The sequence below is a fragment of the Melospiza georgiana genome, chromosome 10 (assembly GCF_028018845.1).
Source record: "Melospiza georgiana isolate bMelGeo1 chromosome 10, bMelGeo1.pri, whole genome shotgun sequence".
Classification (NCBI taxonomy): Eukaryota; Metazoa; Chordata; class Aves; order Passeriformes; family Passerellidae; genus Melospiza; species Melospiza georgiana.
Window position 1 is genome coordinate 5,811,220 of NC_080439.1, and position 27,978 is coordinate 5,839,197.

A 27,978-nucleotide genomic window follows, 5' to 3' on the forward strand; every position below is an offset into this window, starting at 1 on the left:
GTCCCAAGGCTTAAAAGGATGCAGAGGAGCACTCTGCAGACAAAAGGATGAATACTTAGATTTATGCAGCTGAAAAACTTGATTAGACTCAGTGGAATAAGTGCTCTGCTACAGAAGTTTTAAGTGTCATTAAAAAGCAAAATTGATTGAATCAACATGGAGAAAAAGTTCCTTTTTCTTGCCTTTATTTTCACTTCAAATAAGGAGAACATTCCCTTGTATGGGCAGAGCCTGGGGCTCAGCACACCATGCCCTTTCATTTTTGGGTACTGTTCTGTCATGAGAGGATTTGGCAAAAGAGTTTTTAATTGAGAGCCTGTTTGTAATATAAGGAATTATATAAATAGTGTTATAGTAAAACAATTTATATAAGTACTTAAAATGTAGCAACTTTCACTGTTACATATCTTGTTCTTAACATAATTTATTGACCTTATCATGGAGGAACATTTTTAAAATTTAAGTTGTCAGTTCAGCTTTTTTCCTGCTTTTTACAAGTGTCTCAGGAAGAGTAAACAATTCTCAAAATAACAAGAACCACTTTCTTCCACCTGTCGTTGCTGCATCACTTCTGATTCCCTGCCTCTTCCCTTGCTGTCACCTGTGTCCCATCAAACCCCGAGCTGAATGCCAAGTTTTTAACACCTGCTGCTGGAATTGGATTTTCAAAAGGCTTTGAGGCTAATGTAATAGTTAAGATTATCAGATGTCTCCATCAGGTGAAGGTTGCTGGGTCTGTGGTTCCCCAGCTCCCCTGAGCCGGTCTGGAGTGAGCAGGGTGAGGTTTGATGTGACTCACAAGGAACCATTTGGGTTTGCTGTTGGTTTTGCTCAAGGCTTTGTTTTGTTTTCAGCTCTCAGATCTGATTTGCCACTGGAGCCTTGGTGCCTGTGGGAAGATGAGAGTGAGAAGTGCATGGGGAGCTGGCACAGGGGTTGTTCCAGTGGCAGCAGAATTCCTGCTAGGCTTTGAAATTTGAACTGAAAGGGTGTTAAAAGTGGCCTGAGGAGGATTTGCTCTTTGCATGCCAGTTCTGTGGCAAGTTGATTCCTAGATCTGCTTAAAATTCATGCCCTAAATTTAAATAGTCCTTTCTGCATATGTTATTCCAATAGAATTGTAGAAGAACCATGGCTAAACATGCCACATAATGACAAATTGCTGTTTTTACAAAAAAACCCCAGCAACTGAGATGCTTTGTGAATGGAGTATGATTTATTTTGAACTTTGAAGGAGAACATGAGAAACAGATTACAAAGCCTTTTATGAAACTCATTATTACATCTGGACTTCCTGAACTCACTGTAGGAATTCTGATTGGAATTTATAGAACATGATTAAGAGTTAATGTGTAAGGGCTGTGTGTGTAATTTTAAATTCTGATGCTAATGTCTGAGCCTCAAAACTGTGATTTAGAAATAAATCTATTGCTTGTACTGGCAAAGTGCACATGAAAAATTAAAAACTAATCAAAACTTTATTTAAGTTTTATTGGTAAGATTTACATATATGTTATGGTTTGTATAAATCTGTTGTGGGGTTCGTAAATAGGCTTTCAGATTAGTAAATCCATTTGGACAATATTTGCTGAAAACCTAAGGGATATGCATTACTTGGCATTTAGGGAAGTATATGCTTTAGGGAAATTCCTAAAAATGCTTTTCTGTTTTAGTTCTGGCAACCTTTATGGTGAGTTATTGAAAACTGAGCTCTGTGAAAGCAGATTTGCATCTCCCACTTTTATTAGGGAACCACTGGTTTTATTTACCACTAATAAACTGGTTTCATGATGCAGCTTTAGTGTTGCTCAGTAGCTAAAGAAAAATTAGCTCCTGTGCTGTGCATTTAAGAAAGCTCCTTTTCAGAGTTAAATCAAACACAAATCTAGCCAAGCTCGACTTGCAGCGTGGTTTGCTGTTTAGTTACTCAGACTCCAGTCTTTTTGCTGTGTGCTTTTCAATTTCTGCAAACTGTGTGACATGCCATGAGCTGTAGTTGAACAATCATGGTTTATCTAATTGGGGGAATTGCATTAATAAATGAAAGACAAATTAGCTTTCTGTTAAAAAAAAAAAAAAAAAAATTTACACTGTTTGTTCAAGGGTGCATGGTTTTGGTTAGAATGGCACTACCAGATCATTTCTTTGTGCCTGATAGTCTGGCTGTAGAAAGAGATTGCACTCTACCGACATTTAAAGGTTTTTGCTGTCCCGTTCAACACAAGGGCTGTCACCAGGAGGACAAAGCTGGTGGAAGGGCTGGAACACGGGAGCAGCTGAGAGCTTTGGAGTTACCTTGTTGGGATAAAAGGAGGCTGAAGGGCAGGCTCCAGTGACAGGACTGAGGGAATGGTGCTGAGCTGTGCCAGGGCAGGTTAGGCTGGATATTAGAAAGCATTTCTTTACCAGGAGGGTGGTCAGACATTGGAAAAGGCTTCCTAGAGGGGTGCTTGCTCCCCCAAGCCTGGTAGTGTTTAAAAGGCTTCTGTGCAGTGCCCTCAACAACATTCTGCAACCTGGTCAGCCTTGGGGTGGCCAGAATTGTCCTTGCAGGTCCTTCCCAACAATTCCAAAAGATTCCATTCTGAAACAATCCCATTCTGCTCCCTGTGGACGCCTCCTGCCAGCCTTTTTCTTTAACACTATTCACAAGCCCGAAAGGTCTGTCTGACAATGAGTTTTGCACCAGCTCTGTGAAGTTCTCATGGTTTATAATCTGGTTACCCAGCACATTTTTAATAATTGACTCTGGAAATTCACCTGTTCTAAACATTTATACAAAGCAAAAGGATTGAACTCTTAGTGAGAAAAAAATTTTGTGGATCTGCTTGATCACTAGCTTTTACTTAAAATGGCAGCAAATTGAAATGCAGTTAGTTTGCCATGCCATGTCAGAGATCACATGGCATGAGGGGAAAGCACAGTGCTGCAAAATTCCTGCAATTTCTGCATTCCTCTGCAGCTGGTTCATGGGAACTTCCTTCTGATCCTATAGCAGTGCTCTGCCCTCAATCAACACTTTTCTCCTGGCATAAAAACTAATAATTCATGCAGTCTCCAGTATTAACAATGGCCATTCCTAACAGCTCTATTGTAATATAAAAAGTGCAGCATGATAATGAATAAAAGATTATAAAATTATATGGGCACATTAAGACAGGTATGTGTGGTGGAATGGAAGATCTGATATGAGGAGCTGTTTAGCAACTGTTGCAAATACAATAAAAGCAGAGCTGCATGAAAGAACATGAGTAACAGGAGTGTGTCTTTACCATATGACTGGAAAGGAAGGATTAAATTTGAATTTAAATGAATACAGCCTGCAGAATATGCTGAGTTAAATCACGAGAATTTTGGAATCAATAATTTTCACATAGCCAAGAAATGCTTCAAGATTGAATATCCCTGGTCAGCTCAAATTTGAATACTATTTATCTTTTGTGAAACTGTGATCCTAGAAAAAGTACTTCTCAGCTAGGAAAAGAGCACATAATGAGAAATACGTGGTGGAATCATTGCCTGAACCCCTCCTTACAGCACAGTTTGATTCTGGGGTAATTGCAAGGCGAGGTTGGGACTTTACATAAATATCATCTTTTTTTAAAGTGATGAAGAAAATGGGCCCACAGAAAGATTCTGTCTCGACTGACATGAGCAATATTCTTCTGAACTTGGAGTTCCAGCCAGTGCATTGCTTTTGATTGACATTTCTAAGGGAAATTTTAAGCTTTTTTCTTCCTTTTTTCTTGAGATAAACTGAACAAACTTGCAGCTGACAGGATCTCATATGAGATCCTAATGAGGCAAAGAGAATGAAACATTTCTTTTTATGCTGAAGTGCCAAAACTGTAATGACATTGTATCATGGATTTCAAAAAAAAATCCAAAGATAAAAAAATCTTGCTTGTAACTCAATAGATATTTTGCATAATGTAGTGGACTGAATGCTGAATGTTCAGGAAACGAGTTAATCAAAACTCCTCTGTCTCATCTCTTTTTTCTATTTTCCTCATGAGGTTGGGAATCTTCCATTGTGTTCCCTTCCTCTTGCAGGAAGAAAATCTCTGTCCACAGTAAAATCTCACAAGAGAGGGGAGAACTAATTATTTGGCAATATGGAACTATTTCTAATTGTGTTCTAAGTAACAATTTCTTTTTTCCAGATAAAATATGCTAAAGTGTTCGTCTAAACCAGCCTATCTCAGAAACTCCATGTGCTAAATGCTTCATTTATATCACTTCATTTTAAAATGAGCATTATCCTAAATTAGGAAGTTATTTGCTGTTCCAGACAGCACTACTATATCAATGAAACCCACATTAAAAAATAGTAAAATGTGTAAAAAAGCTAAGTAGTGAAATACAAAGTAGATTTTACTAAAGTATCAAATTTTTGTAATAAAATAAAATTAGGAATTTACTTACTTCAAAACATCCTTCACTGAAAAAACATTGTGATTCAGTTAAAAAATTGAAATTATTGAAATTTTCAAAATTTCCCATTTTGCCTTGTTATGTAAAAAATCATGCTGGCATGATTGTTCTTTACCCCACTAAGAATTTTGCTATATTTCTTTGAAAAGCTCCTCTTCTGCAGATTTTCTAGGCACAGTAAATTGATGGGTAGGTTTTTCTGGTGGACTTTTAGGAACAGAGATCAATACTTGCAAATTCATACAAAGTTTTTGGAAATAGCAAGCCCTTAGAAAATCTTACATTGCATAAAGTTGTTTCCCAGTATATTCTAATTTGGATCAGAAACAAAAGCAAGGAAGTGAGAGTCATGGTGAGGAGCACAAAAAAAGGAAATGTGTGGGTTTGATCAGTATGTTCCATTTTTTCTTTTTTCCCCCCTGCTTGTAGTTCAGCTATGTTCTTTTATTGTGTTCTAGCATTTGGAGGGGAGAAAAGCAGAAATTATAGCAGGAATTTTGTATTTTTTCAGTATTGGGTTCTCAGTTGTCTTCTATAGAGATATTTTATCCACTAGCCTAGTCCTGGGTTGGGGATAATTTTGTTACACAGTAGGAAATTATTAAACAGACCTAGGGGGCATGCAGCTAGGTGGGTTTTGGTTTTTGGTCTTTTTTTAGATGTCATCAAGAAACATTTTTTAAAGGTTTGTAGTCTCTTTCTTCATCTTTTATCATGTTCATTGTGTTACTGTTGGAAGCAGGATGGTTCTATTTGCTGCTTGTGCTTTCTTTGCCTTAGTTACTATTAGGGCTTACATCTAAATTGAAGATAATTATGAGCATATATTAAATAAAAAATTTGTATTGAATCAGGAATGAATACATCCTTAGTGTATCACTCAGAAAAGCTGTGACATATGCTGCTGAAATATGTTTCATTTAATTAAAAACCTTCAAGTTTTGTACATTTCTGCTTGAGTTGCTTCACTGATGTAGATCATAGAAGTAGAGCTGGTCTTGTGGGAATACTGTGGGAACAACAAAAACTATTTCTTTGTCTTAAAATACACCCTTTACTTGTCATGACTTTCTAGTATCTCATTGAAAGGTACTTATATTTTCATGCCTTTTATCTTATTTAAGAAAAGGGGAATTCAGTGGAACATCTTAAAGCTTTAGAGCTTTTATAAGGGAAGGACATAATTGGCTAAATTACCACTGTCACAGTCCTCACTGCAGTACAGCATTAGTCTACAAATTCGGCAGTGATCATTGGCTGGATATACACCCTAAACACACCAGGAAAGGCAATCCATTATTACACATGAATTAGAATAAAATCACTGCACGTGTTGCTGGAAACTGAATCTCCAGATTCATGTTTGAGGAATCTACACAGCACTTCAGGTATTACAACCTGGTTGTACTGCTGCCTTTTTATGTGCTTGCCTGCAGCATCTCATACCAGCTGTGAATGTCTGTGGCACAGCAGAACATCTCCTCTGTCAGGCCAGGAGCTGGGCTAGGGGTGCCTTGTAAGCAGAACTCTCAAAAAGCTGCTGATGAGCACTTTCCATATTCTTATTCTCCTTTATTTCTTCCCTCTTGCATATTGTCAGGTGTAATCAGTTAAAGGTGTGTGAGTTGCTTCCAGGGGATTGAAATATATAATGCCTTGCGTGATCACATTTACCTTCAGTACGTTGCTTGCAAGTTGGGTTCCAGACCCTCAGATAGTCTCACCTTAATTTTTAAACAGCAGCTTCAAAGGGACATAATGGAGAACCCTCCTCCAATATAGCCCTACACTGTGAAAGATTTTTTAATTGAATTTCCCTGTAAACAGCTTCAGGTGTAAATTTAATTTCTCTGTAAACAGTTTAAGGTGTAAGCTTGCTTTTGCTTTTTTTTTTTTTTTTTTTTTAATTTTTATTTGAGGTATGTTTCTCCTCTTTTTCAGGAGGCTGTTAGCAGGGTATTAACCTGAGGAGAGCTCTACTTCAGAGCTCAGCTTTTTCTCCATCTGAGCACAGGTCTTGTGTGTCACTCACAGGAGAAATATGGAAGCAGCCATGAAAAATTGGAAAGTAAACAGAAAGAAATACAGTCATTTGATTTACAGGCTGACACTTGTCATTTTCATGAGGAGGCAAAGAAAACAGTGAATTTCCAAAGGTTGTAAGAGTTGAAGAGAGTATTTTTTAAAAATTTCTATGCTCAGCTTGGACAGTTCCCTAAAATTTTGTAGAAACCATAGTAAACACATCCTTGTAATTATGTTATTTTTACCAACTTTTGAGTTTTATTTTGTACATGTGAAGCAATATAAGCTTTTTGGAGGGCAACTAACCAGTGTTTTTCCAACATGATTTTGAGTACTTATTGATTCATTGAAATATTGAAATCTTTCTTAATTAGAAGCAAAAAAAAAAAAAAGTTTATTCTTCTCATTTATTTCTTCTCATTCTTTGCATGAGCATTTCAAAGCTACTTGAACTTAAGCTAAATAACTCATTAGTAAAGTTCTATGAACTTCTAATGTTTGGATGTATGTTTTTTCTGTATTTTCTGAAAAACAGAACAAATCATTGGTGAGTATATATACTGTTGTAAAATCCTGCAGTCTCCTCTGATCCATAATTGTATTTCTTGGACTATTTTTATCATAATTTCCTTAGTTGAAGTGGACTTTCAAGCTTCCATTCTTGTATGACTAGGTAGGTAATAAAATTATTGAAGTGCGACTTTGAGAATGAGCAACTAATAACTTTAAATTTACTGTCTGCTCCAATAATTGTAGTTTTCAAAGTATCTCAAAAGGCAGTCTGGGAATCTTGCTTTTAGTGTCCATGTAAGGCAATACTTGAGATGATCGTGAGCCATGTGGTTTTAATAGGAAGATTTTTAATGTTAAGAAAGAAGCTCTTTCTCACTTTCAGTTTGGTTGGTTTAGTACACTGGGTTGTGTTGCTTTTCTTGCTAGTCTTAGTGGTTTTAATTCACAGAAAGTAATGAAGGAAAAAATGCAAAGCACATCCTTTACACTGCTAAACAACCACAGTAATATGTTTAGAAAATGTATCGAGCTACCTAATCCAAAGCTCATGGAAACTGAATGTAGGTTGATAGCAGTGGGATTTAATTAGGCTTCGCTGACTTTTTTTTTTTTTTTTAACCCTTGTGTGTTAAATAGATCACTTTTCCTGAGAAGCAGATAGTGAGGGAAGGGCTGACAAAACCAGAGCTTAGGGCCAAGGTTGCCTGGTGTCCACTCACATCTTGGAACCAGTAATTGCTTCTGAAATGTTATTTCAAAGCTCAGCATCCATTTTCAGAGGGACTGGTGGCACTGGCAGATAAGCAGTGTGGGATCTTGCTGACTCCATCCCTTTCAGTTACCAGCTTTATTTAGTACCTGCCAGCTAACCTGGGGTAGGAAACATTCTCCAGTTAACATCCCCAGCAATACAAAAGGATTATTTTTAGTGGACTAAAACACAAAATCAATTCTAGATTTTCTGTTGTTTTTTTTTTTTTTTCCCAAGTCAAGTTCCAGTCACACTGAGCAGTAAGACACAAGACTGTGGTAGGAGTTCTGCTGACCTTCAGTGTTGAGAATAATGCTTGTAGGTAGTGCGGATGGCCACACTTAGGTTTTTTATTTGCATTTGTCTAGACAGACTTTGTGACATGCTGCTGACTTTCTCTCCCCTCAAATGTGAATTCAGAATGAAAATAAAATACCATGGATGAGATACTGTGAACCATTATGATAACTCATGCTAATTGAAGTTAGATTTCAGGATTTATGAATTATCTCTGCTCATTAGATTAAGCTAAAGAACTTTGAGGTCATTTAGTCCATTTGTGCTGGTACAATATACTCACTTCCTTTCTTCTTAGGTTGTATTTAACTACAAAGAGAAAAGTCTTGTGCTGCTTTATTTGATGAGCTGTTCCACAATCCAAAATGACTTCTCACAAAGTTTTTCCCTTCTCTTGTTCAATATAAATAGTTTTCCCTTAATTACATCACTTTTGGTTGTTTCTTTTAATTTTTCCTTGGAAACTCGAATTTCCTGTCACTACTGTGTTCTGATTTTTTTTTAGTAAAAGAATTCTTTATTGTGAGATCAAAGAATTCTGATATACATTAGCACTTTAATTATAAGCTGCAGAATGATAACTGAATGAATAGGGTGAAGGCTTTTTTAGACTAGCAGGGCTGACAATTAGAAAGGCTTTTGCATGACTTGCAGCACAGCCTACTTTTTTTTTTTTTTTTTTTTTTTTTTTTTGTTAAATATGGCTATTATTGTAAATGAAGATTAATAATCCCTAATAGCTACTGGGCTCTTTTAATGTAATATTCTTCACAAATAAACCCCTCAGCTTAGATGGTACTGGTGCCCCCCCTTCACATCCCCTCTTTTGCAAATGTCATTTGTTACTTGAGCAGAGTAAGCAGAAAATTAACTCTGTCTTCAGTCAAGTTTAACCTCTGTCTCAGGGACACGAGGGTTGTGTGCAGAGAATTGCTGCAGGACTGGAGGTAAAATAAATATTAACAAATCAGCATGATATAGCGGTCTAATCTAATACTGTGTCTGGAGTCTGCTGTTCTTGGAGTGGAAAATTTAAACATTTGGGAATGGACAGACACAGTGATGCCTCCAGACTCCCTTGGGACAGTGACCCTCAGCAGGACCCAGCTGGCAGTGCTTAAAAACTGCCAGATTTAGCATCATTTCCAGTTTCCCTGGTTCAAATATCTTGTGAGGTCAGTATTGATCAAGTGAAATGGAGTTTAAGTGGTGTTAGGAGACTTGGAGTTACTTGTTACTCACTCATTTTGCCTAATGACTGAATTCTAAAATCTGCCATTTTCTAAAATTTGTCTGTAAGTAAAAACTATTTTCTTCTTTAAATACAGTGTTAAATATGCATTCTGATCAATTCCTCATTCCAAAAACATCCCATATAATTATTATTGGATGAAGCTTGGATGAATATATTGTTCATTAGGGTTCAGAATCTTGCAGCATTATCCTATACCCAAAAGATCAGAACAGTTCCTGGAAGGCTTTTTAGTTTTTCTGAAAATACAAGTGAAAAACTTGTAAAATGTGTTTTTGATGTATGATGTAGACATAGTGCAATATCTTCCAGAAATTTCACTCTGATATCAAAATTCTTTTGAAGATTATTTTTATTGAGTTTAAGGCTATTCAGAGTACATCAAATGCCTTTCCAAATGCTCAGATTCAGAGTACAAACACATTGCCTTTCTACTGGCTCAGATTCTAGAAAGTCTTCATTTATTTTAAAGTATGGAAATTAATATTATATGTAATTGCATCTGTCTTCAGTTTTAACATATGGAAGAGCTTTGAGATGAGTTTTTCTCTGATCTGTGAATGGAAGTGCACTTACACACATGCATGCCTGTATCACTTTGGGTGCTCCCAGTAATTTATTTGTTCACTCTGGGCCAGTGCCATATTCCACAGCACTTTTTCCCTTTGGGAGGAATTATGTAAAATTTAGAATTCTACATAATACGGGGGAAGTTATGTTGAATGCACAGATTACAATATGCTAAAGGACATTTTAGCATTCTGATACATTTTCATTCTAGAGAATTCTTTTAATTCCATCCTTTTTTCCCTGACCTCATGATCAAACCATTTCTCTGCATTGTAATTGTCTCTTATCTTGACATATTTGCCTTGCAAGTCTTTTTTCCTCCTATAATCCATCTACAGTGTTATATCAAAATGATGTTCCTCAGCTGTCCTTTTAATCTTCTCTTCCAGACATTGCCCAGGCTCCTGTTGATGGTCTGCAGCAAATTCCAACTTGATTTCTTTCTAAATAGTTTGCTTATTGCAGACTCCATCTGTTTCACTCTCCAGACTCCTCAAATACTTCCTTTTCATCTTACCTTTCACTACAGTGATCACATCTTCACTCTTGTTGTCCTTGTACACCCTTGTTGTCCTTATATTTGGAATACCAGTATATTAAGTATTTTAAGTATTGTATTACTGCAGTATTGTAAGATTATATTCTGTTAAAATGTTCTTCTCTGTGTAATGTTTGCTATTTCCATCAGATCATGCTGCTTTGTCCCTTTAACACAGAACCCACCTGAGGATACAGTGGAATGAAATGGCCATCACAATTTAATGATTTTAGTAACAGGTGTATGATTATAGACCCAGATGTGCCAATAAATCTCAATTTTACCTTCAGATACTTTGATTTTTACAGCTAGGGTTCCTTATGAATTTCAAGGGCCATTCTATGACCTGAGTTTCCTTTCTCTGTTTATATAAATACTCTGTAATGGGAAAGATTATTTATTTTGTCTTCAATCAGTGTTTTTCAGGGACAAGTTAGAAAGATGAGGGAGTTTCTTTTTCAGGTGAAATGGCTGTCTCAGGAACATGCCAGCTAATTATAAAATACTTCAGCAAGTTCATCAAACTGGCCTGGGATTTCCTAAGACTCAAAGGGTTTGTCAGACTTAGCATTTCCCCCAAGCCTGAGGGGAGGTTGCTCAGCCCAAACACATTCATCTTTAATTAATGTTTTCTTTTTAAAATAAAACAAGCAACCTTACCCCACCTTTTTTTGTGAAGTTATACTGTTTAATTATAGATCTCCTTTTGAGGTTCAAATGTCAAATTATTACTGTAAGTCAACTGATTACTTCTTGTTTTAGTTACATTGAAAATTAAATGTTCTGATACCAAAAACTGGTGGGAAAAAATTCACAGAAATTCCAGCTTTGAGTTCTGATCCTTGTAAGAAGCTTAAATACATTTTTGGCTTGGTAAATCCCATGCAGAAGTAAATCCAAGAGCAGAACCTAACCCTAATTGAAGTAATTGCCTGGGAAGGAAATTGAGGCTGTTTGTGAAAGCTGCAGCAGGTATTGGTGTCTGGGGTGGCCCCAGTGAATTCTCCCCTGAGGTGGAATGTGCCTTTAATGTTGATGGGTCTGTTCTGTGAGCTCTGTGCTGCAGCAGGATGTATTTTCAGCCTCCCTGGGATGCTCAGCTCTGTGGGTCACTGGTGTCTCTCCCTCAGGGCCAGGCTGTCGTGTTTAATGAACTGTCACTGCTCCAATCCTGACTGATTAGAGCGACCTGAGGGGAAAAATTCGTTGTACCTTTGCTTCAGGAGATGGCAAGAGAGAAAAGAGCAGTGTTTTCTCTGTATAGCTATTAAATATCTCAGCTTTTCTGAGTTAGAGAGGATAGGGAGGCTTTAATATGTAATGTCATTAATCTTTCCATAATGCTTTTTCTGTTGAGTATGCTGAATTGACTGTCCAAGTTTGACAAGTTCCTCAAGGAACTGTTTCCTCAACCCATCGTGGATGATTTTCCTCAGTTGTTTCAACTCCTAAATTCTGTTTCTTTCTTTCTTTCATTGTCCCTGTTTTGCCCTAAATTCTGTCTAAGGACTGGTTGCTGCCTAGCATATATTCTTCTTTCAGTATGGCCGCTTAGAAGACATAATTGCAAATAAAATTTGGGCTAACCAGAGTCTCCTCTAATAGCATTTCCTCATCCTCATCTCACCATCTCCACAGTCAGGTCTGATTCATTTTGAAGGTCATGCAATGCAAAATTTAAGAATGGTGGTATATTAATGCATCTTAGTCCTGATATTGTGATCATTAATGTTGAAAAAGTGTATAAATGAAATTGAGATAGATGAAAAAAAGTAGAAAAAAGGTATTGTCACAATAATGGAAGAAAAATAATAATGAGCATCAAGGAGAATGACTGTTCGGTGCTGAAGCAGATTATATGCATTATTTTAATTAAGAGTGCTTAATAGTACATATGGTTTCCCTTGAATAATAATTGCATGCTGATGAAGTATGATTAGAGACTTTTTTTTTTTGGAGTTCAATTAAATCAAATCCATTTCTGTAAAAGGAGAGTGATTAAAAAGATGATATCAAGTTCTAAACTGAAAGCTGTGGCTGAAGCTTCCTATTGCAGATTTCTTTATTATCACTCTCCTCTGATGACTATTATCTAGTTTTTAACAATGCCACTAGTTTCAGACTGTAGATTGAGCAGAAGAAGTGGCTTTAGAGATCAAATGGAAAATTGGGAAGTCCTTGGATGTCCTTGGGTGTGTGATCCTGGGATTGTTTCCAGCCTGGGAAGATTCTTGGTTCATGCATGTGTCTTGAAGCATGTCAGGAGATTATCTCTGATTATCAGGGCTCTGAGACAGCATACTGTTTTCTGGGCTGATCTGTTTCTGTGGAGTGCTTGTGAACCTGGGTGATTAAATGCAGACTTGCACTGCTGCTTCTTTTCTCTCTAAGTCATTTCTGTCTGCCTGGGAAGGCTCCGAGACCAGCAGGGCCCAGCCAACTGTCTGGCAACTGTTAACAGAATTATCAATTATCTTCTGGAGTCCCATCGTCCTGGGCTTTGATTATCCTGTGAGGGAGGAGGGCTGCTTGTGCTGACATCCTGATTGGTGCCCTAAACACACACACGAGGCAGGGGAAGGGAATGATGCTCATTATCTGGGAGCAAACACAGGGAAGGCTGTCCAGTAGAATGGGAGATCGTGGTGTCCATGCTCTTAATCACAGCCTGGTTTGTGTTTCATACCAGTCCACAGCAATCTGCACTGACGCCTCTTGTCTGTTATTCTGAGGGGACTTTTACTTTCTTTGCATCAAACTTCCCTTTATAACAAGGAAAAAATGCTTTTTTTTGTGCTTAAGCGTGTGCACTGATAGCTAACTGCATGTTTTACCCTGCAAATAGCTTTATTGCACATGCAAATAAAGAAAATTTTGGTTTAAGGTAATTAACATCTGTCCAAGATGCAATTTCTGTACGTGATTATTGTAATTGGAGATCTTTCACTCTGATCTATGGAGATAAATTTTGTTTTTGCAGAAGACCATTCTGCTGCATCCTTTTACATGCTCACAACCATGCACACTGGGGAAAAGTCTGACTAACTCTTTTCCCTAAGATTTTAATCTAGTGGCCCTTTAGAAGTTAATTCAACACTGTCTTTGCATGCAGATACCATGAGAATTTGACATGCATGAATATTAAATAGATTAGAAAATCATCATTTTGAGATTATTGCTGCTTATATTTATGTGCTCCACAGTTGACTCCATGGCTTGCTGTGTAAGCAGCAGCCCTGTGCAGACAGAGAGTGGCTCTGCCTCAGCTACAAATAAACTGGGTTGAGCTCAGGTTCATGTGCACAGTGCCAAGCCTAACTCAATAAAGGCATTATCTTGGAAAGGAGTTCAGCATCCCTCCTCTCTGCCCCTGCGGAAACAAGAGCCTGAGAACTGCCCTAAATGGGCCAGGCAGGATGGGGGTAGAAGGTAGGACTGGAAAGAAACTCTGGATAACATCTAGAAGTTATAACCCAGGGCATGGGGAATCATTCCTCATTATAAATTAATGCAGTTTAAAATATTTTTAATAGAATTGTATAAAATCCTGAGTTGGAAGGGATCTACAAGGATCATGAAAGTCCAACTCCTGGGACAATCCAATCAATCACACCATGATATTAAAAACTTCACATAAAAGCATTTAGATACACAAAAAATATGTATCTCCATGTACTTATACATATAATTTGAAAAGCAGTAATTTCTACCAGTACACAAAAAGCAAAGCAGAGATAAGTAGGAGTTTCTTTTTGTGCAAGAAACTGAAAGTAGTGGGATCAGTGATCACTCCCAGCTGTGAATGAAATCCATACAAAATGTAATTCAATTGTTCTAAGTGCTGTATATTTACTAAATTAGATTTTAAGGAAATTATTCACTTAAGAGGATACTTTTGACCTTAATTTATCAGTGCCTCAGAACCTCATCATGAATCATGCAGAAAACATAGTGTATGATCATGTAAATAGAGATCTGCATTCCAGAGCCAGCCCAAGCTACCACAGTTTTGGATTATCTAAATATGTAATTTTGGGGATTCCTAGTGCTGTGTGCCACCCTAATACAAACAGTCAAGTGCTGCTTGTTGTGCACAGGATACCTGAAGAGATGGAAAGTCCATGTTTTATTTGCAATCACTTTTATTTCCTAATCAATAGTTTCTGTGCTAAGAGTAAATAAAACAATATTAAATTATTTGGGGGCAGGGAGTGTTGAAATGAAGTATTTAATATTTTGCAAGAACTCACAGTTTCCTTGTTCAGAAATTGGTATTTCTGATGAATTGCTGTGCTCTGGTTCACCCACTGTAGCACAGACTCTCCATAGTCCTTTCTCAGAGAGCCCTCTACTGTCCTAAAATACAGCATGTGCCATTCAGTGTGTGATACCCCAAAATACCATTTGATCTGAGGTGTGAATACATGCCCTTGTGCAAAGGTAGATTTCAATAAGGGAAAAAACCCCAAAACAAACAACAAACACATGATATTACTGAATATTTAAGAAATACGAATTTTTGAAGTTTGACAACTTTAACACAAAATGAATGTGTTTGTGGGCAGATTTCTGTTTCTCTGCCTAACCATGGGAATGTGGTTTTCAGAGACATAGAGGCTCAAAGAACTGGTTGTTTTCTCATGTTCGTGCCTCTGATTTTTCTTGTGTGAATCAGTTAATTTTTTTGAAAGGTGATGAATATAAAAAAGCCCCTGCTGTGTAGACTGATTCTGCAGGAAATTTTTCCACAGTAAATTGAGATCCCACTATTAAAAATGCTCATTAATTAATCATGAGTCTCACGACTGCTGCCATTCATCTGGTAACACTAGGTGCTGAAATTGTTATTGCCAGGGAATCAGAGATTTCATTTAAATAGACTCAATTTCTCATGTTTAATTAAGGAAGTTGAGTGGATAGGGGGAACCAGAAGCAGCATATTTATGAAATTTGCCTGTATTAATAAAAATATTTCTTCAGTTTTGCAGGGGGGAGAAGGTGAAGAGGGCTGATTGGTTTAACATTTGAGATTACTAATACTGTGGTTCTGAGAGGAGATCTTAATATATGCAGATATTCATTCCTTATTTACATGGGTGTGGAGGCTGAAGCTGTTGTTTATAATTGGTTTAATGTCAGAAGATCTCAGCAGGTCACTCTGCTCATCAGTGTGTGTGGGAAGAGAGACCCTTGATGCACAAAAGAACACCTGAGATTAAACAACAGCCAGTCACCACAGTTAAACCTTTCCACTCATCTTAAGGAAGGAACAAGAGGGAAAAACTTGTTATTTTCAACACGGTGTCACTGATTCCTCTAACAGCACAGAATTCTGCCATGTTCCTTCCCCATCCATGACCCCCCAGCGGTGATGTGTGAAGGGAGAGGTGCCAGGTGTGAGGGCAAATGTGCCTTTAAAAAAATAATGCTGATATCAGAGGAAGGTGAGGCTCAGAGCTGCTCAGTCCCAAGGATTGTTCGGGTCTGTAGCAGGCAGGCTTAGAGATGGGTAATGTTGAGTTTGTAGCTGAGAATCTGCACAGGTTGACCACAGTACCATGTCACATTGCCTCTCCTCTCACATGGTTTGTCATGGTTTGGGTGGATAAGCTGCCACATGTGTGCTGGTTTCCTCTGGAAGTGCACAGATGTCAGTAAAGTGTTGTTAACATGCATAGAATAAAATCTAAAAAGTGTGTTGCAGAGGCATATGGCTCTGAATGCAGAGGAGTGGGTGCTGCACAACTCAGGTTTCAAGAATCTGAGCCTAATTCTTTCCAGCAGGTAAAACTGGAGTACAACACTGCTGAAGACATTGTTTACAGAAGGATAAACATGGCAGTTTACCTGATTTTTTAAGTTATGTTGTTTGTAACCTGGCATATGAAGAGATCTGAGATGTCTGTTTAGATTTTAACACTCCTAATGTAGCTAAAAACGTCCTAAAGGCTCAGCACTTCCACCCACTGAGGTTGGTATGGCACAGCTTCAAATTCCACTGAGCAGAAAACCAAAAAAAAACCCCAAGATTGGTGTGCAAACTTCTGTGTCAAAGAAACTCCTGCACGCTGCACGCTGCTGTTTATTCTAGCAGATTGATCTCTCTCACGCATAATATTTTCATATCTTCATATCCACTAAATATCCTTTAATTTTACTCCTCTGTGGCAGAATGGAGCATGGGTGGCTGTGCCTGCCTTGTCAGGAAAGCCAGCCAGCACTTGAGGCATGTCCCTGCAAGGCAGGCTCAGGAGCAGCATGCCCCCAAAGCAAAACTGAATTGTGTAACAGAGAGCCCTTCACATTTATCTACCCTGGGCTTAAAGTATTCATATTTTTTAAAAAAAAATTAAATTTGTCTGCCAGCAGACATGCTTTTTGCTGCTAGTAGGCAGCTTGGATGTTTGAGGAAGAAAGTTGTGTTTTGAACGCTGGGTTTAACTCCCTGAGAAAACAGCTGTGACATAGAAAAAACCCCAACCTGTGATGAATCCCCCCCAAACTCCACTTTATTTCATTTCCGTATTTGCATTGTAAAACAGCTAAACTGGTAATGTATGTTTATAATTTATATAGAGGAACATATTGTGTGCATTTAATCCAGGTATTTTTTTTTATGTCACAGTCTTTTAGAAAGTGTTGTGGATCCATCTGATGTTCCTGAAAATTGGATTTTATAGTCAAATTAGGTTCATAGATAGGTAGAATTGCAAGAATGCATAGTTCCTGAAGGAATAGTTTGTATAACTCTGGAAGAGGAAAAAACCTACAATGTCATTTGGAAATGTCACATGATAATGAATCATCTTTAACACCAACATTTTTTTTTTAAGTTTGTGATTTTTCCTTTTATCTTTTGGGTCCTACACAGTGTCAGAGAAGTAAAAGCAGGGACAGCAATTATTTCCTTCCTACAAAGATGTTTATGCCTTTATGTAAAAGACCTTGAAATAATGTTACTTTGCTATAAAACTATTTTAAATACTCAGATTTGTTTTGCAGTATGCATTCAATTACAGAATGGTTTGAGTTGGAAGGGATCTTAAAACTCATCTTTGAGCTTTGCCATGGGCAGGGACACCTTCCACTGTCCCAGGTTGCTCCAAGCCCTGTCCAACCTTGGACATTTCCAGGGATGGAGCAACCACAGCTTCTTTGGGCAACCTCTGCCTCCCCACCCCCATAGAGAACAAATAAGTACAACTCTACAATTATTGTTACATTTTACATTAGTACTTATTTTTTAAGTAATTGAAAGTTCATCAATAAATTTTCATTTACTGGAAAACACCTTTCTCACAGCTGAGTGCATTGTTTGTCATTATTTTTTCGTTTTAAAATAGAAAGAAAATCATTACGGGATGAATTAGTGTTTGAACTCTTAAGATCTTTTCTTAGACTTGATAATTGTATAAATGTTACATCAGTTATTGTGTACTCTACGTGTATTATGTATAAATGCTGTTTGAGAAGTTGTCATTAGTGTTTTAACCACTTCAGTACGGGCATAGAATCAATCACTCTGCTTTAGCTTTTTATTGCATGAGAAAATTGTTGTCTTTACTCTTAGCTAAATTATTCTCGCATTTAATAATTCAGTAGTCAGTCTGATGCATTTTTCACCTGGGAAAAGGGGGCCAAAGCTTGTCTTTATTTTCCATGTATATTCAGTGTTGCACTCGGGGGAATGGTATATCCAAAAATAAGACTATAAATAAGAAATCAGTAGCCTTTTCTGTCTTGCTGCTTTATGTGGGTTTGATATATGCTCCTGCAGCATTATTACTTACTCTGTTCAAATCAATGCTCTGAGCTTTCCTTTACATGATTGATTCCTTCCAGATTAGGCCACAAAGTACGTGATTTAATAAACACCACTGCTACCTGTTTGCTAACACACAGATGTCTGCAGTGCTACACAGAGACTGTAAAATTCCTAAAAGTGCTTCAGTCAGTCATAAGATTTGGATGGTATCACTTTATTTAAGTAGGAAAAAGAAAACAGATTTGGTCTGCTGTAGTGGAAAGCAAACTAAAATTCCTTGGAAGAAACAGAAATAAGGCAAGAATTCATTAAAATGAAGGCAGATTCTGCAGGAGATAATGATATAAAGGAAAGTTGCTTACTAGGGTATTGTCCTTTTTAAATGCCACTTTCCTGCTTCACAAAAGAAGCATTTTTCCCGTGCTTTTGTGTTCTTAAAAATTGTGGTAGCAGATTGTAAAGTATCAGCAACAACATTATAACTGCTGATGTCACTTCCTAAAATACCTATGGAGATGTATTTTTATTATCATTTAGTGAAAGTTTTAGCAGAAATGAGCTGTCAAGGAAGAATTTAAATGTTCTGTAGTGCTGTTTTGGGGGTGGGTCCATGTAGAATACCTGTTTTTTATTAGGATGTTATTTCAGTGTCACAGTTGCTTATCTGTAGCAACTCACAGGGTGCTCATGTTCTGGGCAGTGTATCTTGCAAGAGTTCCATGCAGGACATGGAAGGATTTTTTCTGTCATTTGGATATTTAGAACCAGATTTTTTATAGTTGCTTCTGGCTGGATTCTGTGGACCTGGTTTAGGTGCAGATTTTTACAGGTTTTAGTTTGCCATAACAGTTTCATTTTTTGTCTTTTCATAATACCTCTCTGATATCTCTGAGACCAGTGTTTTTTAGTCCTTTCCAGACAATTTTTGTGTATAATTACTGATAGATAATGTAATGGCCTTTGAGCATTGATGGCCTGAGAAATTGGGAAGTTTCTTCGTAAGAAGTTACTGTGTAATACTTTTACACAGCTGTCCAGACATAGTATTTTTTATCTTTGAGTTCACTCTTAGTTCTTTGTTTTTCCTGATAATGGCCTGCCATAACATTATTCCTCCCTATATTTTCTCTCTATATATAAGGCAGGGTTTTTTTTCCTTTGTGCCTTCTGTGATATTGTTTTCTGTGGAGTAAATCTCCATATGTTCTCATCTATGCTCAGATATGGGCTGCAGTCTGATACACACCATATTCCCTCAGTCTCTGTATCCAAACCAGTCTGTGGGCAGGTCATTTCTTCTGTGCTTTCTGAGAAATGTTGTGAGGTTCTATTAATCTTTCTCCAGGAAACTTGTATTTCTGATATTACCCTGCTTTCATACACTTCCCTGGGAGATGGTTTTCCTTTTCAATTGCTGTACTATTGTTTTTAATATTACTGAGGCTTGTTGTCTCTTTCTGCTACTTTCTATTGTAAAATTAAAATGCTACTTTTTGGCACAGAAACTATCATATTGCTTTTGAAGGATAGATATTATTCTTGCTCCCCCAACACCTTGGGAGGAATTGTGCAATATGATTCTATTCAGTCCACATTTTTATCAACATGGTCACCATCACCTGCAGCCATCATTCCATTTTTAGAGAACAGCCTTACAGGTATTTTTTCCCTTTTTGCCATATCAATAGATGAAGAAGATGAATGAAAGTTTCTTGCATGTTTTTGTCAGTGTGTTTTTATAACTCCCACAAACAGTGATGGACTTGGCAGCCTGGAGACTGAAATCCTCTGTTTAATCACAGCTAGGTGTAGTTCAGCAGAAAGATGTATTTCTATACACAGCCCCTGTAGCATGTCTAAGCCTCGAGCTGGGGAACTGACCTTCTGTAAACAGAAAAAAGCTCTCAGGCCTCTCAGCCCCTGCCTTATCTGGGAGCTGTTGAAAAAGAAGCATTCATGCCATTGAGTTTTTGTGACAGGTGCTGACATCTAGTCTGGAGTGGGCTGAGGGCTCTCTTTGGGGAATTTCTTTCCCTGAGTTCCTGAGAGAAAGCAGTGTTGTACCCAGCCTGGGAGTTGCACATCTGCGTGCATCGAGTTGTCACATAACGCTTCTAAAGGCAGTGGCTTCTTCAGGCCAGCTTGCATTTAGCCCTAGGCTTGATCCTCTCATCATTAATGTCTGTGATTCTTTATTTTGGTTGTGAAAACTCTCAAAATCCAATAGCTGAGACCAGAGAACTAAGTAAAACTTTAAACTTCATTCCCGTGTTTAGAATATTGAGATAATTTATTTGAAAACAAAGCAAAAATGTCTTCCAGAGAATCCTGCAACATTCTGAGCCCAGAGAAGACACACTGCACAGAATTGTTGTGTTGGTCATAAATTGTATTCTCTGAACATTTTGTAGTGATGTACAGAAAGGCAATGGTCCTGGTCATATTCCTTTTCATAAATTTGTACTTATTTCCCTGAAAATCCAATGTAATGAAAAAAAATGCTATTTCACAAGAAGTGCTGACTATTAAATCTGCTGGAAATAATTTGACTGGGTTTTGGGTCTTTTTGTATTTTTCAGCTAACAGGACAAGTGACTTTGCAAATTGCTACTGCTCCAGTTTTGCCATTTAACGCCCTCGACATCGCGTTAGAAGTTCAGAACAGTCTGAAAGGTAATTTTCATTAGAGGAATATTGTTCTCCATTATTACAGGGGGGGAAAAAGCATCATCTAATCCCTGATACATATTTCCAATACTTGAATAATAGCCAGTGATTTTACTAGTTAAATAGGGCCTTTATAGAATGCTGAATAAAACACAGTTTTGATGCTAAAGAAAGCCACAAAGTTTTTAGATTTCTTCTGATGTTACTTTGTCAATTAAGCAGTACAGGTTAGTGTGGTGTCCTGAAACCTCTGAAAAATATTTCTGTTTATAGGTTTATGAAACTCTCAAGTTGATCTGTTAAATAGAGAAGTAATTTCTATAAAATCACACCCAAACTTCACATATCCTCCAGCAGATTGTGAGATCATATCTCAAATGTAAAGACTTTTTGAAGTCTTCAGGTGCTGCCCCTGCATTTCGTTCACTCCCTGCACTATAAAGCACCACTTTTCTGTAACACATACTCATAGAAGTATGATACCTTTGCTTTAATCTTTGCCATCCATCATTGTGAAGATGTAGGAGTCAGGAGGCAAGTATTGGTCTGGAACCAGTGAGCATCTAAAAAGACAAGTAATTTTAGCTCTGTTGTGCCACATAAACATTGGTTTAGTTCAGCCTAAACACAGCAGGGGATGATCATCAAATGAAGTGTGGCTCAGCTGGTGTTCCTTCAACCGAACATGAGATATCTTCTATTGTTCTTCCTTTTTCTTTATTTTGAGTAACAGGAAACGTTGATTTAAACTGACTTTTTTTCCCCTCAACTTCAGTTAGGTCATTTATCTCTACCACTTCAGGGGAGAGAAAATTATTTCCTAGGCTGCAGGGCCAGCAGGATAAATTTTCTCCCAGCTGTTCACTTTGGAGTTTTGTTTAATGATTTTCCTCATGGCTTTCATGTCTTGTCTGTCTCTGACTTGTATAAAAGAACAGTTTATGTTCATTTTGGAAAACATTAAGACAATGGTCCTTTTTCAGTTACTTAAACGAGAAGTTGTAGGTTTTTTATGTGGCTCGTGGGTTTATTCATTCTTCAAAAGATTTTGTGTTGAACAAACTTTCCAGTTCAAAGTTGGAATGTCTTAGTAAGCTGTTTCCTTCTCCAACTCAATGCAAACTGTAAATGTAGAAAAGATGAAGGGAAATCTGCTTGACATGTAAAATAATTGTTCATTAGGCTTAATTTTGTGCCTCTGGGATCTGGTTCAGCCAATTCCTTGAACACAGATTTTATTACCCATTGGACTTTCTCACATGCTTGAAGTTAAATTTTGTGTAAATATTTGAGTCACTATTTTTGCAGTCTCCTGGATGTACTCACAAAAGGTTGTGTATACCTTGATACTTGTTAATACTGCATTTATTTACATTTCTGAAGGATTTAACTCTGTAATGTGGTGGGTGTCTGTGCAATTAGCTCTGCTAAATTCCATGGGATGTTACTCAGCACCTCACAGAGCATTTCTTACATCCAGGATAGGGTGGATGGCAAGTTGTGTCGTCCCCAACACGTTCATATGGCTCATGGCCGGTTCTTCAGGAAGATGGGGAAGAGGCTGCTAAGTGACACGTGTTCTCTCCCCTTGCACACACCAGAACTGTTGGAAACAAACTTTGGGTTTATCTGAAAGAAGGGGTTGGGGCTGGAGAGATTTATTTTTCTGCCTCTGCTGATGGTCTGATGTTTAACAGGAGACCTTGTGGTCATAGATGATGGGAGATGGAGGTTCCAGCACTGAAATTCAGGTCCCCAGGGCTGGTCAGGCCTGCCTATTCACAGGTGTGATATTTTAAACAAATTCATGAATAAGGGACTGCTTAGAATATTCTCATTAGCTGCACCTTGCTTTGTGCCTTCCATACATTTAAAGTCAAGACCCATTTTAACTTGAATCAAATACATTAATATCCTGCTAGGCCTTGTATCCTATGAAAATCCAATTAATCTTTTGAGTTAGGGTACAGACAAGATGTCAAATCTGGTGTGTGAGTGATACAAACAGTGCTTTTAAGCATTCTTGTGGAAGTGCTTTGTATGTATATGCAAGAAAAATGTACAATCACTTTATAGAAGTGTTTTGTATGTAAACAAGCATTTTTATCCAGAACATATTTGTGTTTTCTGCTGCAAGCCCTTAGCACTGTGCTCCTTGTAGCCTGTCTGTAAAATCTGGTGTGTGTTACAGCAAGTTTCAGGGGTTGATGGTGGAGATTCTCCAGCACCTCATTAGGATTAAAAGCATTCCTGTACCTTTGCACCTGACTGTCCCAGCAACAGCAAGTTCAGCCACCCAGTTTACACAATTAGAGTCAGCCAGGCTGGTGTTGTCCCTCACTTGGGTGCTGTTGAAGCTGATGTCATTTACTGATGTCATTTATTACTGCCACTCTCTTGGACTCGTGCAGACCTTCCACAGTTGGTGTCTGTGCCCCAGCCCTGAGCTGTGCCCGGGCAGCACCAGGCAGGAGAGGTGAGATCCCCACCCGTGGCTGTCAGCACAGGCTGCTGGAGCAGATTGTCGCCATCTCTGATGGCCACTGGCTGAGAGGGAGAGCCTCATGAAGACAAATTGAGGGCGGATGAGATTTTTCTGGTTTTCCAGAAGTGCAAGAGCTGTGATTTAAAGCCCTTTGGCTGACTCAGTGTCAGCTGTGTGTGGCTCCTTATCAGTTAGGCCCTTTTTTCTCCCAGAATGGATGTTTTACAGATATTACTGCAGCTGAAGTACTTGGGGTGATAATGCTAGGCAGCACTAGCAGAAGTTTAAAATAATCTGGTTTACAATAAGTCATTCCCAGGGAAGTCTGCTTGACTTTCCACAGCCCTGTCTCTACCCATACATTTCAAAACATCAGCCTAAACTCTCTGTTCTTAGAAAAAATCAATAGAGAAACCTATCTCTCTCATTTACTTGATGGCTGCATGCTCATTGCCTACAGCTATCTGCTGCTCTTCAGCTTGGCATCATTTTACCTGCTTGACTGTATTTCCCTGATCATTTTGGGTGCTTTTCAGAATTACTCTCTCCTCCTGTCTGTAATGTTCAGAAAATTTCACTCTTTACTGTTCCTACCCTTTATTCTTGACTGCAGCAGAGGTGAAAAATGCAACAAATCTGTATCTAAGAGAGAAAAATCTCTTTTGTCATGAGACACTGGCATCTTGTCTTCAGTATCCATTCAAGGTTATTATGTATTAGTACCTTTTTTCAGCCTTTAAAAGACAGTCATGGAAAAAGGCATTTTCCATGGATAAACATTTAGTCCTGAAGGGCAAGGATAAGCATCTATTCTGTGTTAGAAGGCCTTAAGTTTCAGCAGTTCTGTACAAAGTCATTGGTAACTTCATAGTATCATAGAATGGTTTGGGTTGCAAGGGACCTTTTTAAGGTCACCTAGTCCAGTGCAGTGAGCAGGGAGATCAGATCAAGATGCTCAGAGCCTCATCCAAGCTGGCACTGAAATGTTTCCAGGATGGGGCACCCACCACCTCCCTGGGCAACCCAGTATTCCACCATCCTCATTGTAAAAAAATCTCTTCCTTACACCTAGCCTAAATCTAATCTTTTGGTTTAAAACCCTTACCCCTTGTCCTATTTCAAAAGTTTCTTACAAATCCCCCTTTCAGTATTAACAGAGCACAATGAAGTCTCCCTGGAGCCTGCCCTTCTCCAGGCTCCTGTATTGAGGTGCACACAGTAAAATGTCACAACATTCCTCTTTAACATAACTTCTTTGCAAAAAGGCCTGGAGCAGCACCAGATGAGTTTACTTGGGCTACAGCAGTCATGGCAGCAAAACTGAAGCTGATGGCAGCATATCCTTTGCACTGTGGATGTCTGTGGATTTGTGGTTCTGCCCCTTAGGGTGCTTCTTACAAAGCTTTCCCATTCAGATTTTCTACTGCCTGGTCTGCTTATCCTGTTTTACAGAGCATGAAGAATTTTCCTAGTGAATACAGCAGCACATGATAGCTGATTCAGAATTTGCAAGCTAATCAAAACCTGAAGCAATTTCCCTTCTCTCTTACATGCAAGCACATGTTCACATATATGGTAAACAAGCATCATGCCTTAAAATGCTGATTTGTCTGTGCTCCCTTTCCTATAAGTACTCACAGGCAAGTATTTTCATAATAGAGGGCACAAACAGAATTTAAAACTGTTCAACCTCTAGCTGTGCTTTTCATAAGAGCAATCAGTTACAGAGGGAAAGGCTGTTGTATTCAGTGTCTGTAAAAATATCTGTTTGGTGTAACTTGTTTCTGAATAGGATCCAGTTGCATTTAGCAAATGCAATGAAATTCAACAGTGTAATTCCCTGATCAAGAGTGCACATGCTCTTGAGTCACTGTACTGTGTTTGCAATTTTTATTTTTGTAGCAACTAAACAACTAGCTTGGATGATTCATCATGATTCACATTGGAGACAAAAGGACAAAGAATACAAAATAAAATAATGTGGCATTGTTTTCTCTTTAACAAGGTAACAGTTGTGCTTGATTTTTCTCTGTAAAAGCATCATAAGGTGCTTAAGACATTATTAGTTAATGCAGGGTTTTCTTGAAGAATCGTTTGCCCTTCCATTCCCATCTTCTCAGCCTGAGAAAAGCATAAATCAGTTTCCCTTGGTGGTGCAGTTCAGAGTGTGGTGATGCCTGTTCTGGCCTTGGCTGGCTGAGGTAACACTGCCCATCCTTGCAGCTTTTGTACTGAAGCACTGAAAAAGGGCCTGGGTGTGTTTTCTGACAACTGCTGGTTTAGAGTGTAAAACAAAGAGTTGGTTTAAGGTCTGTGGAGAACAGGTTAGAGCATTTACAGGATTTTTGTGTTTAAAGGGTGGTCTGGTTGGCTTCATTTCCAAGTACAGAAAGATGGATTTTCCCTTTATCTCACTTTCCCTACTGAAAAGGCAAAGCTGACATTTGCAATTGTTTATATAAGATTCAGAATAATAATTTTATGTTACTTGGAAGACAAAGTGCTTTGCTGAAACCAAAGGATTCTTTCTTACAGGGTGGATTTAAACATTTCCATATGGACACAAGTCCCAGGGTAAGGTGTGCACGGTGCCTGCATTATATACATGGGAATAGGAAGTTCTTCAGCTGCACAGGATGTTTGCCAAAGATTTGGAAATTAAGGATAATGGTATTTTGCAAATACCTTAAATGTAGCAAGCTTATATGCTTGAAGAATATTTTTATGAGGCATCAACCTAGCTTGATCAGAATTTCAATTACTTCAGACTCACAGAGTTACCAACCCTTTATATCAAGATGCCAGCACACCTGTTATCCATCCTGCTTAGGGAAAGGTGGATTGGTCAAGTGTCATTAGCAAAGGAACCTTGTCCCAAACCAGGACAGACATAAACCATCTTCTTTCACTCCTGTTCCCCCAGGGAGCTTCTGTTCATTGCTGAAATTCATCTTGATCTCTCAGGAAATCTGACAGTTTCTCTCACACCAGCATCTTGTCTCTCCGTGTATTCCGGATCATTTCATGTTTTGCTAGATTGGAATGTGCCAGTCAGCTGAATGACAGCAGTATATGGGATCTATGAACTCCTTTTCCTGTGCTGGAATGTATCCAATAGCAAGTCTCTTTTTCTATATGAGAGAGAGAATATGTTATATTCAGGCATTTCCTTGGGTTTCTTAGTTACACATGTTTGCTTTTCCGTCCCTATTATTTGCTTACCTTTCAGACTCCAACCATGAATAATTTGAGAAATGGGTTGGTGTTTGTCCTGATTTTAACTAGAGTAGAGTCAATTTTCTCCCTAGTAGCTGAAATGTGTTGTGGATTTAGGATGAGATGAAGGTTGGTAACTCACTGATGTTTCTGTCGTTGTTCAGTAGTGCTTACCCTGAGGACTTTGCAGTTTCCCATATTTTCCCAGAGAAGAGTTAGAGGAAGCTGGGAGGGAGCATGGCCAGGACAGCTGACCTGAACTGGCCAAAGGGGCATTTCATACCAGAGAAATCAGGCTCAGTTTAAGCTGAGGTGGCCAAGGAGTCTGATTGCTGCTGGGGCCAGACTCAACATGGTCACCCCAATAAAATTGCTCATCACTTGTCTGTCTTGGGTTTTATGTCTCTCTTTAGGTTTTCTCCCTTTTTGATGCTATATTATTACTGTTGTTCTTATGATCATCATCATTATATATCAAACTGTTCTAATTTCAGCCCATTGGTTTTAACTTTTTAATTCTCTCTCCATTGCATCAGGGAAGCCAGTGGGTGTGAGTGAGCAGCTGCATGGTACTTGCCAGCTAAGGTTAAACCATATCAATGTTCCCCAATTACTATTTGTGATTTTTCCGTGTGTATCTTAGACAAGGAAGTTGAAAATTCATTTAACTTGAGTCCTGAACCACTTTCTTGGCTTAATTATCTCAGTCACTAAGGCACAGAACTCCCTGAGGTTTGCACATTCAGGTAGAGATGAGACAGCTCCTAGAGCTGCATGGTTTATGTTGATTAAGGCATTATTTGAAATATCTAAGCATAGTTGGATTTCTTGTCAATAGGTGAAGTGAATGTTGGCCTTAAAGATAATTTCTGCATCCTGGAAATGCTTGTGCTGACTGATACTGCTTTTGACTTTTTATCAGGTTCAGGCTCTGCTTTCTCTCTCCCTGTGCTTGTAAAGATGAAGGCAGTCCATGCACACACTGGGAAAGGAGCCACACTCTTCACCTGCACTGCAGGTGGGAGGAGGCTGCACATTCACAGTGCTCCAATTCACATTTCTCTTTCTGGACTATGAACAGGGAAATACTGAAATTGTGGCGTGCTCCTAGGTGATGCAGGCTTTTATTCTTTTGCTGTCTGAGTGGGGTTGCTAACAAAGCAATAGTTAACACTCCAAGTTAAAAAGTTTTGAAAATATTGACTGGATTAGAATATGCATTTGGATATCAATTAAAGTTGGCTCATTGGCATATGACTTAAGTGATTAAGAGGAGAAATTGCACATAACCCTCTACAATTGCTGTTAACCTCTAAGATTCTAAAATGTTGAATCAAATTCAATTAAACTCTGCATATTAAAATATTCTATATAGCAGTCATTATGGAATCCAAGCACAAGCTTGCAGGCTGAGGAGCAACAGCATCAAATGGCATTGAATAAATTCAGTCTCAGAAGGAAATGT

The 27,978-nt window shown here is 38.3% G+C and overlaps 1 protein-coding gene across 1 annotated transcript in view; it reads left to right on the forward strand.

Annotated features, from left to right (window-relative positions):
- The window catches only part of NAALADL2 (N-acetylated alpha-linked acidic dipeptidase like 2), a 401,015-nt gene that overhangs the window by 351,909 nt on the left and 21,128 nt on the right, over window positions 1-27,978 (forward strand). The window contains exon 13 of the mRNA XM_058031067.1: window positions 20,725-20,818. Coding sequence (XP_057887050.1) covers window positions 20,725-20,818 — 94 coding nt within the window. The remainder of the gene's footprint in view (window positions 1-20,724; window positions 20,819-27,978) is intronic.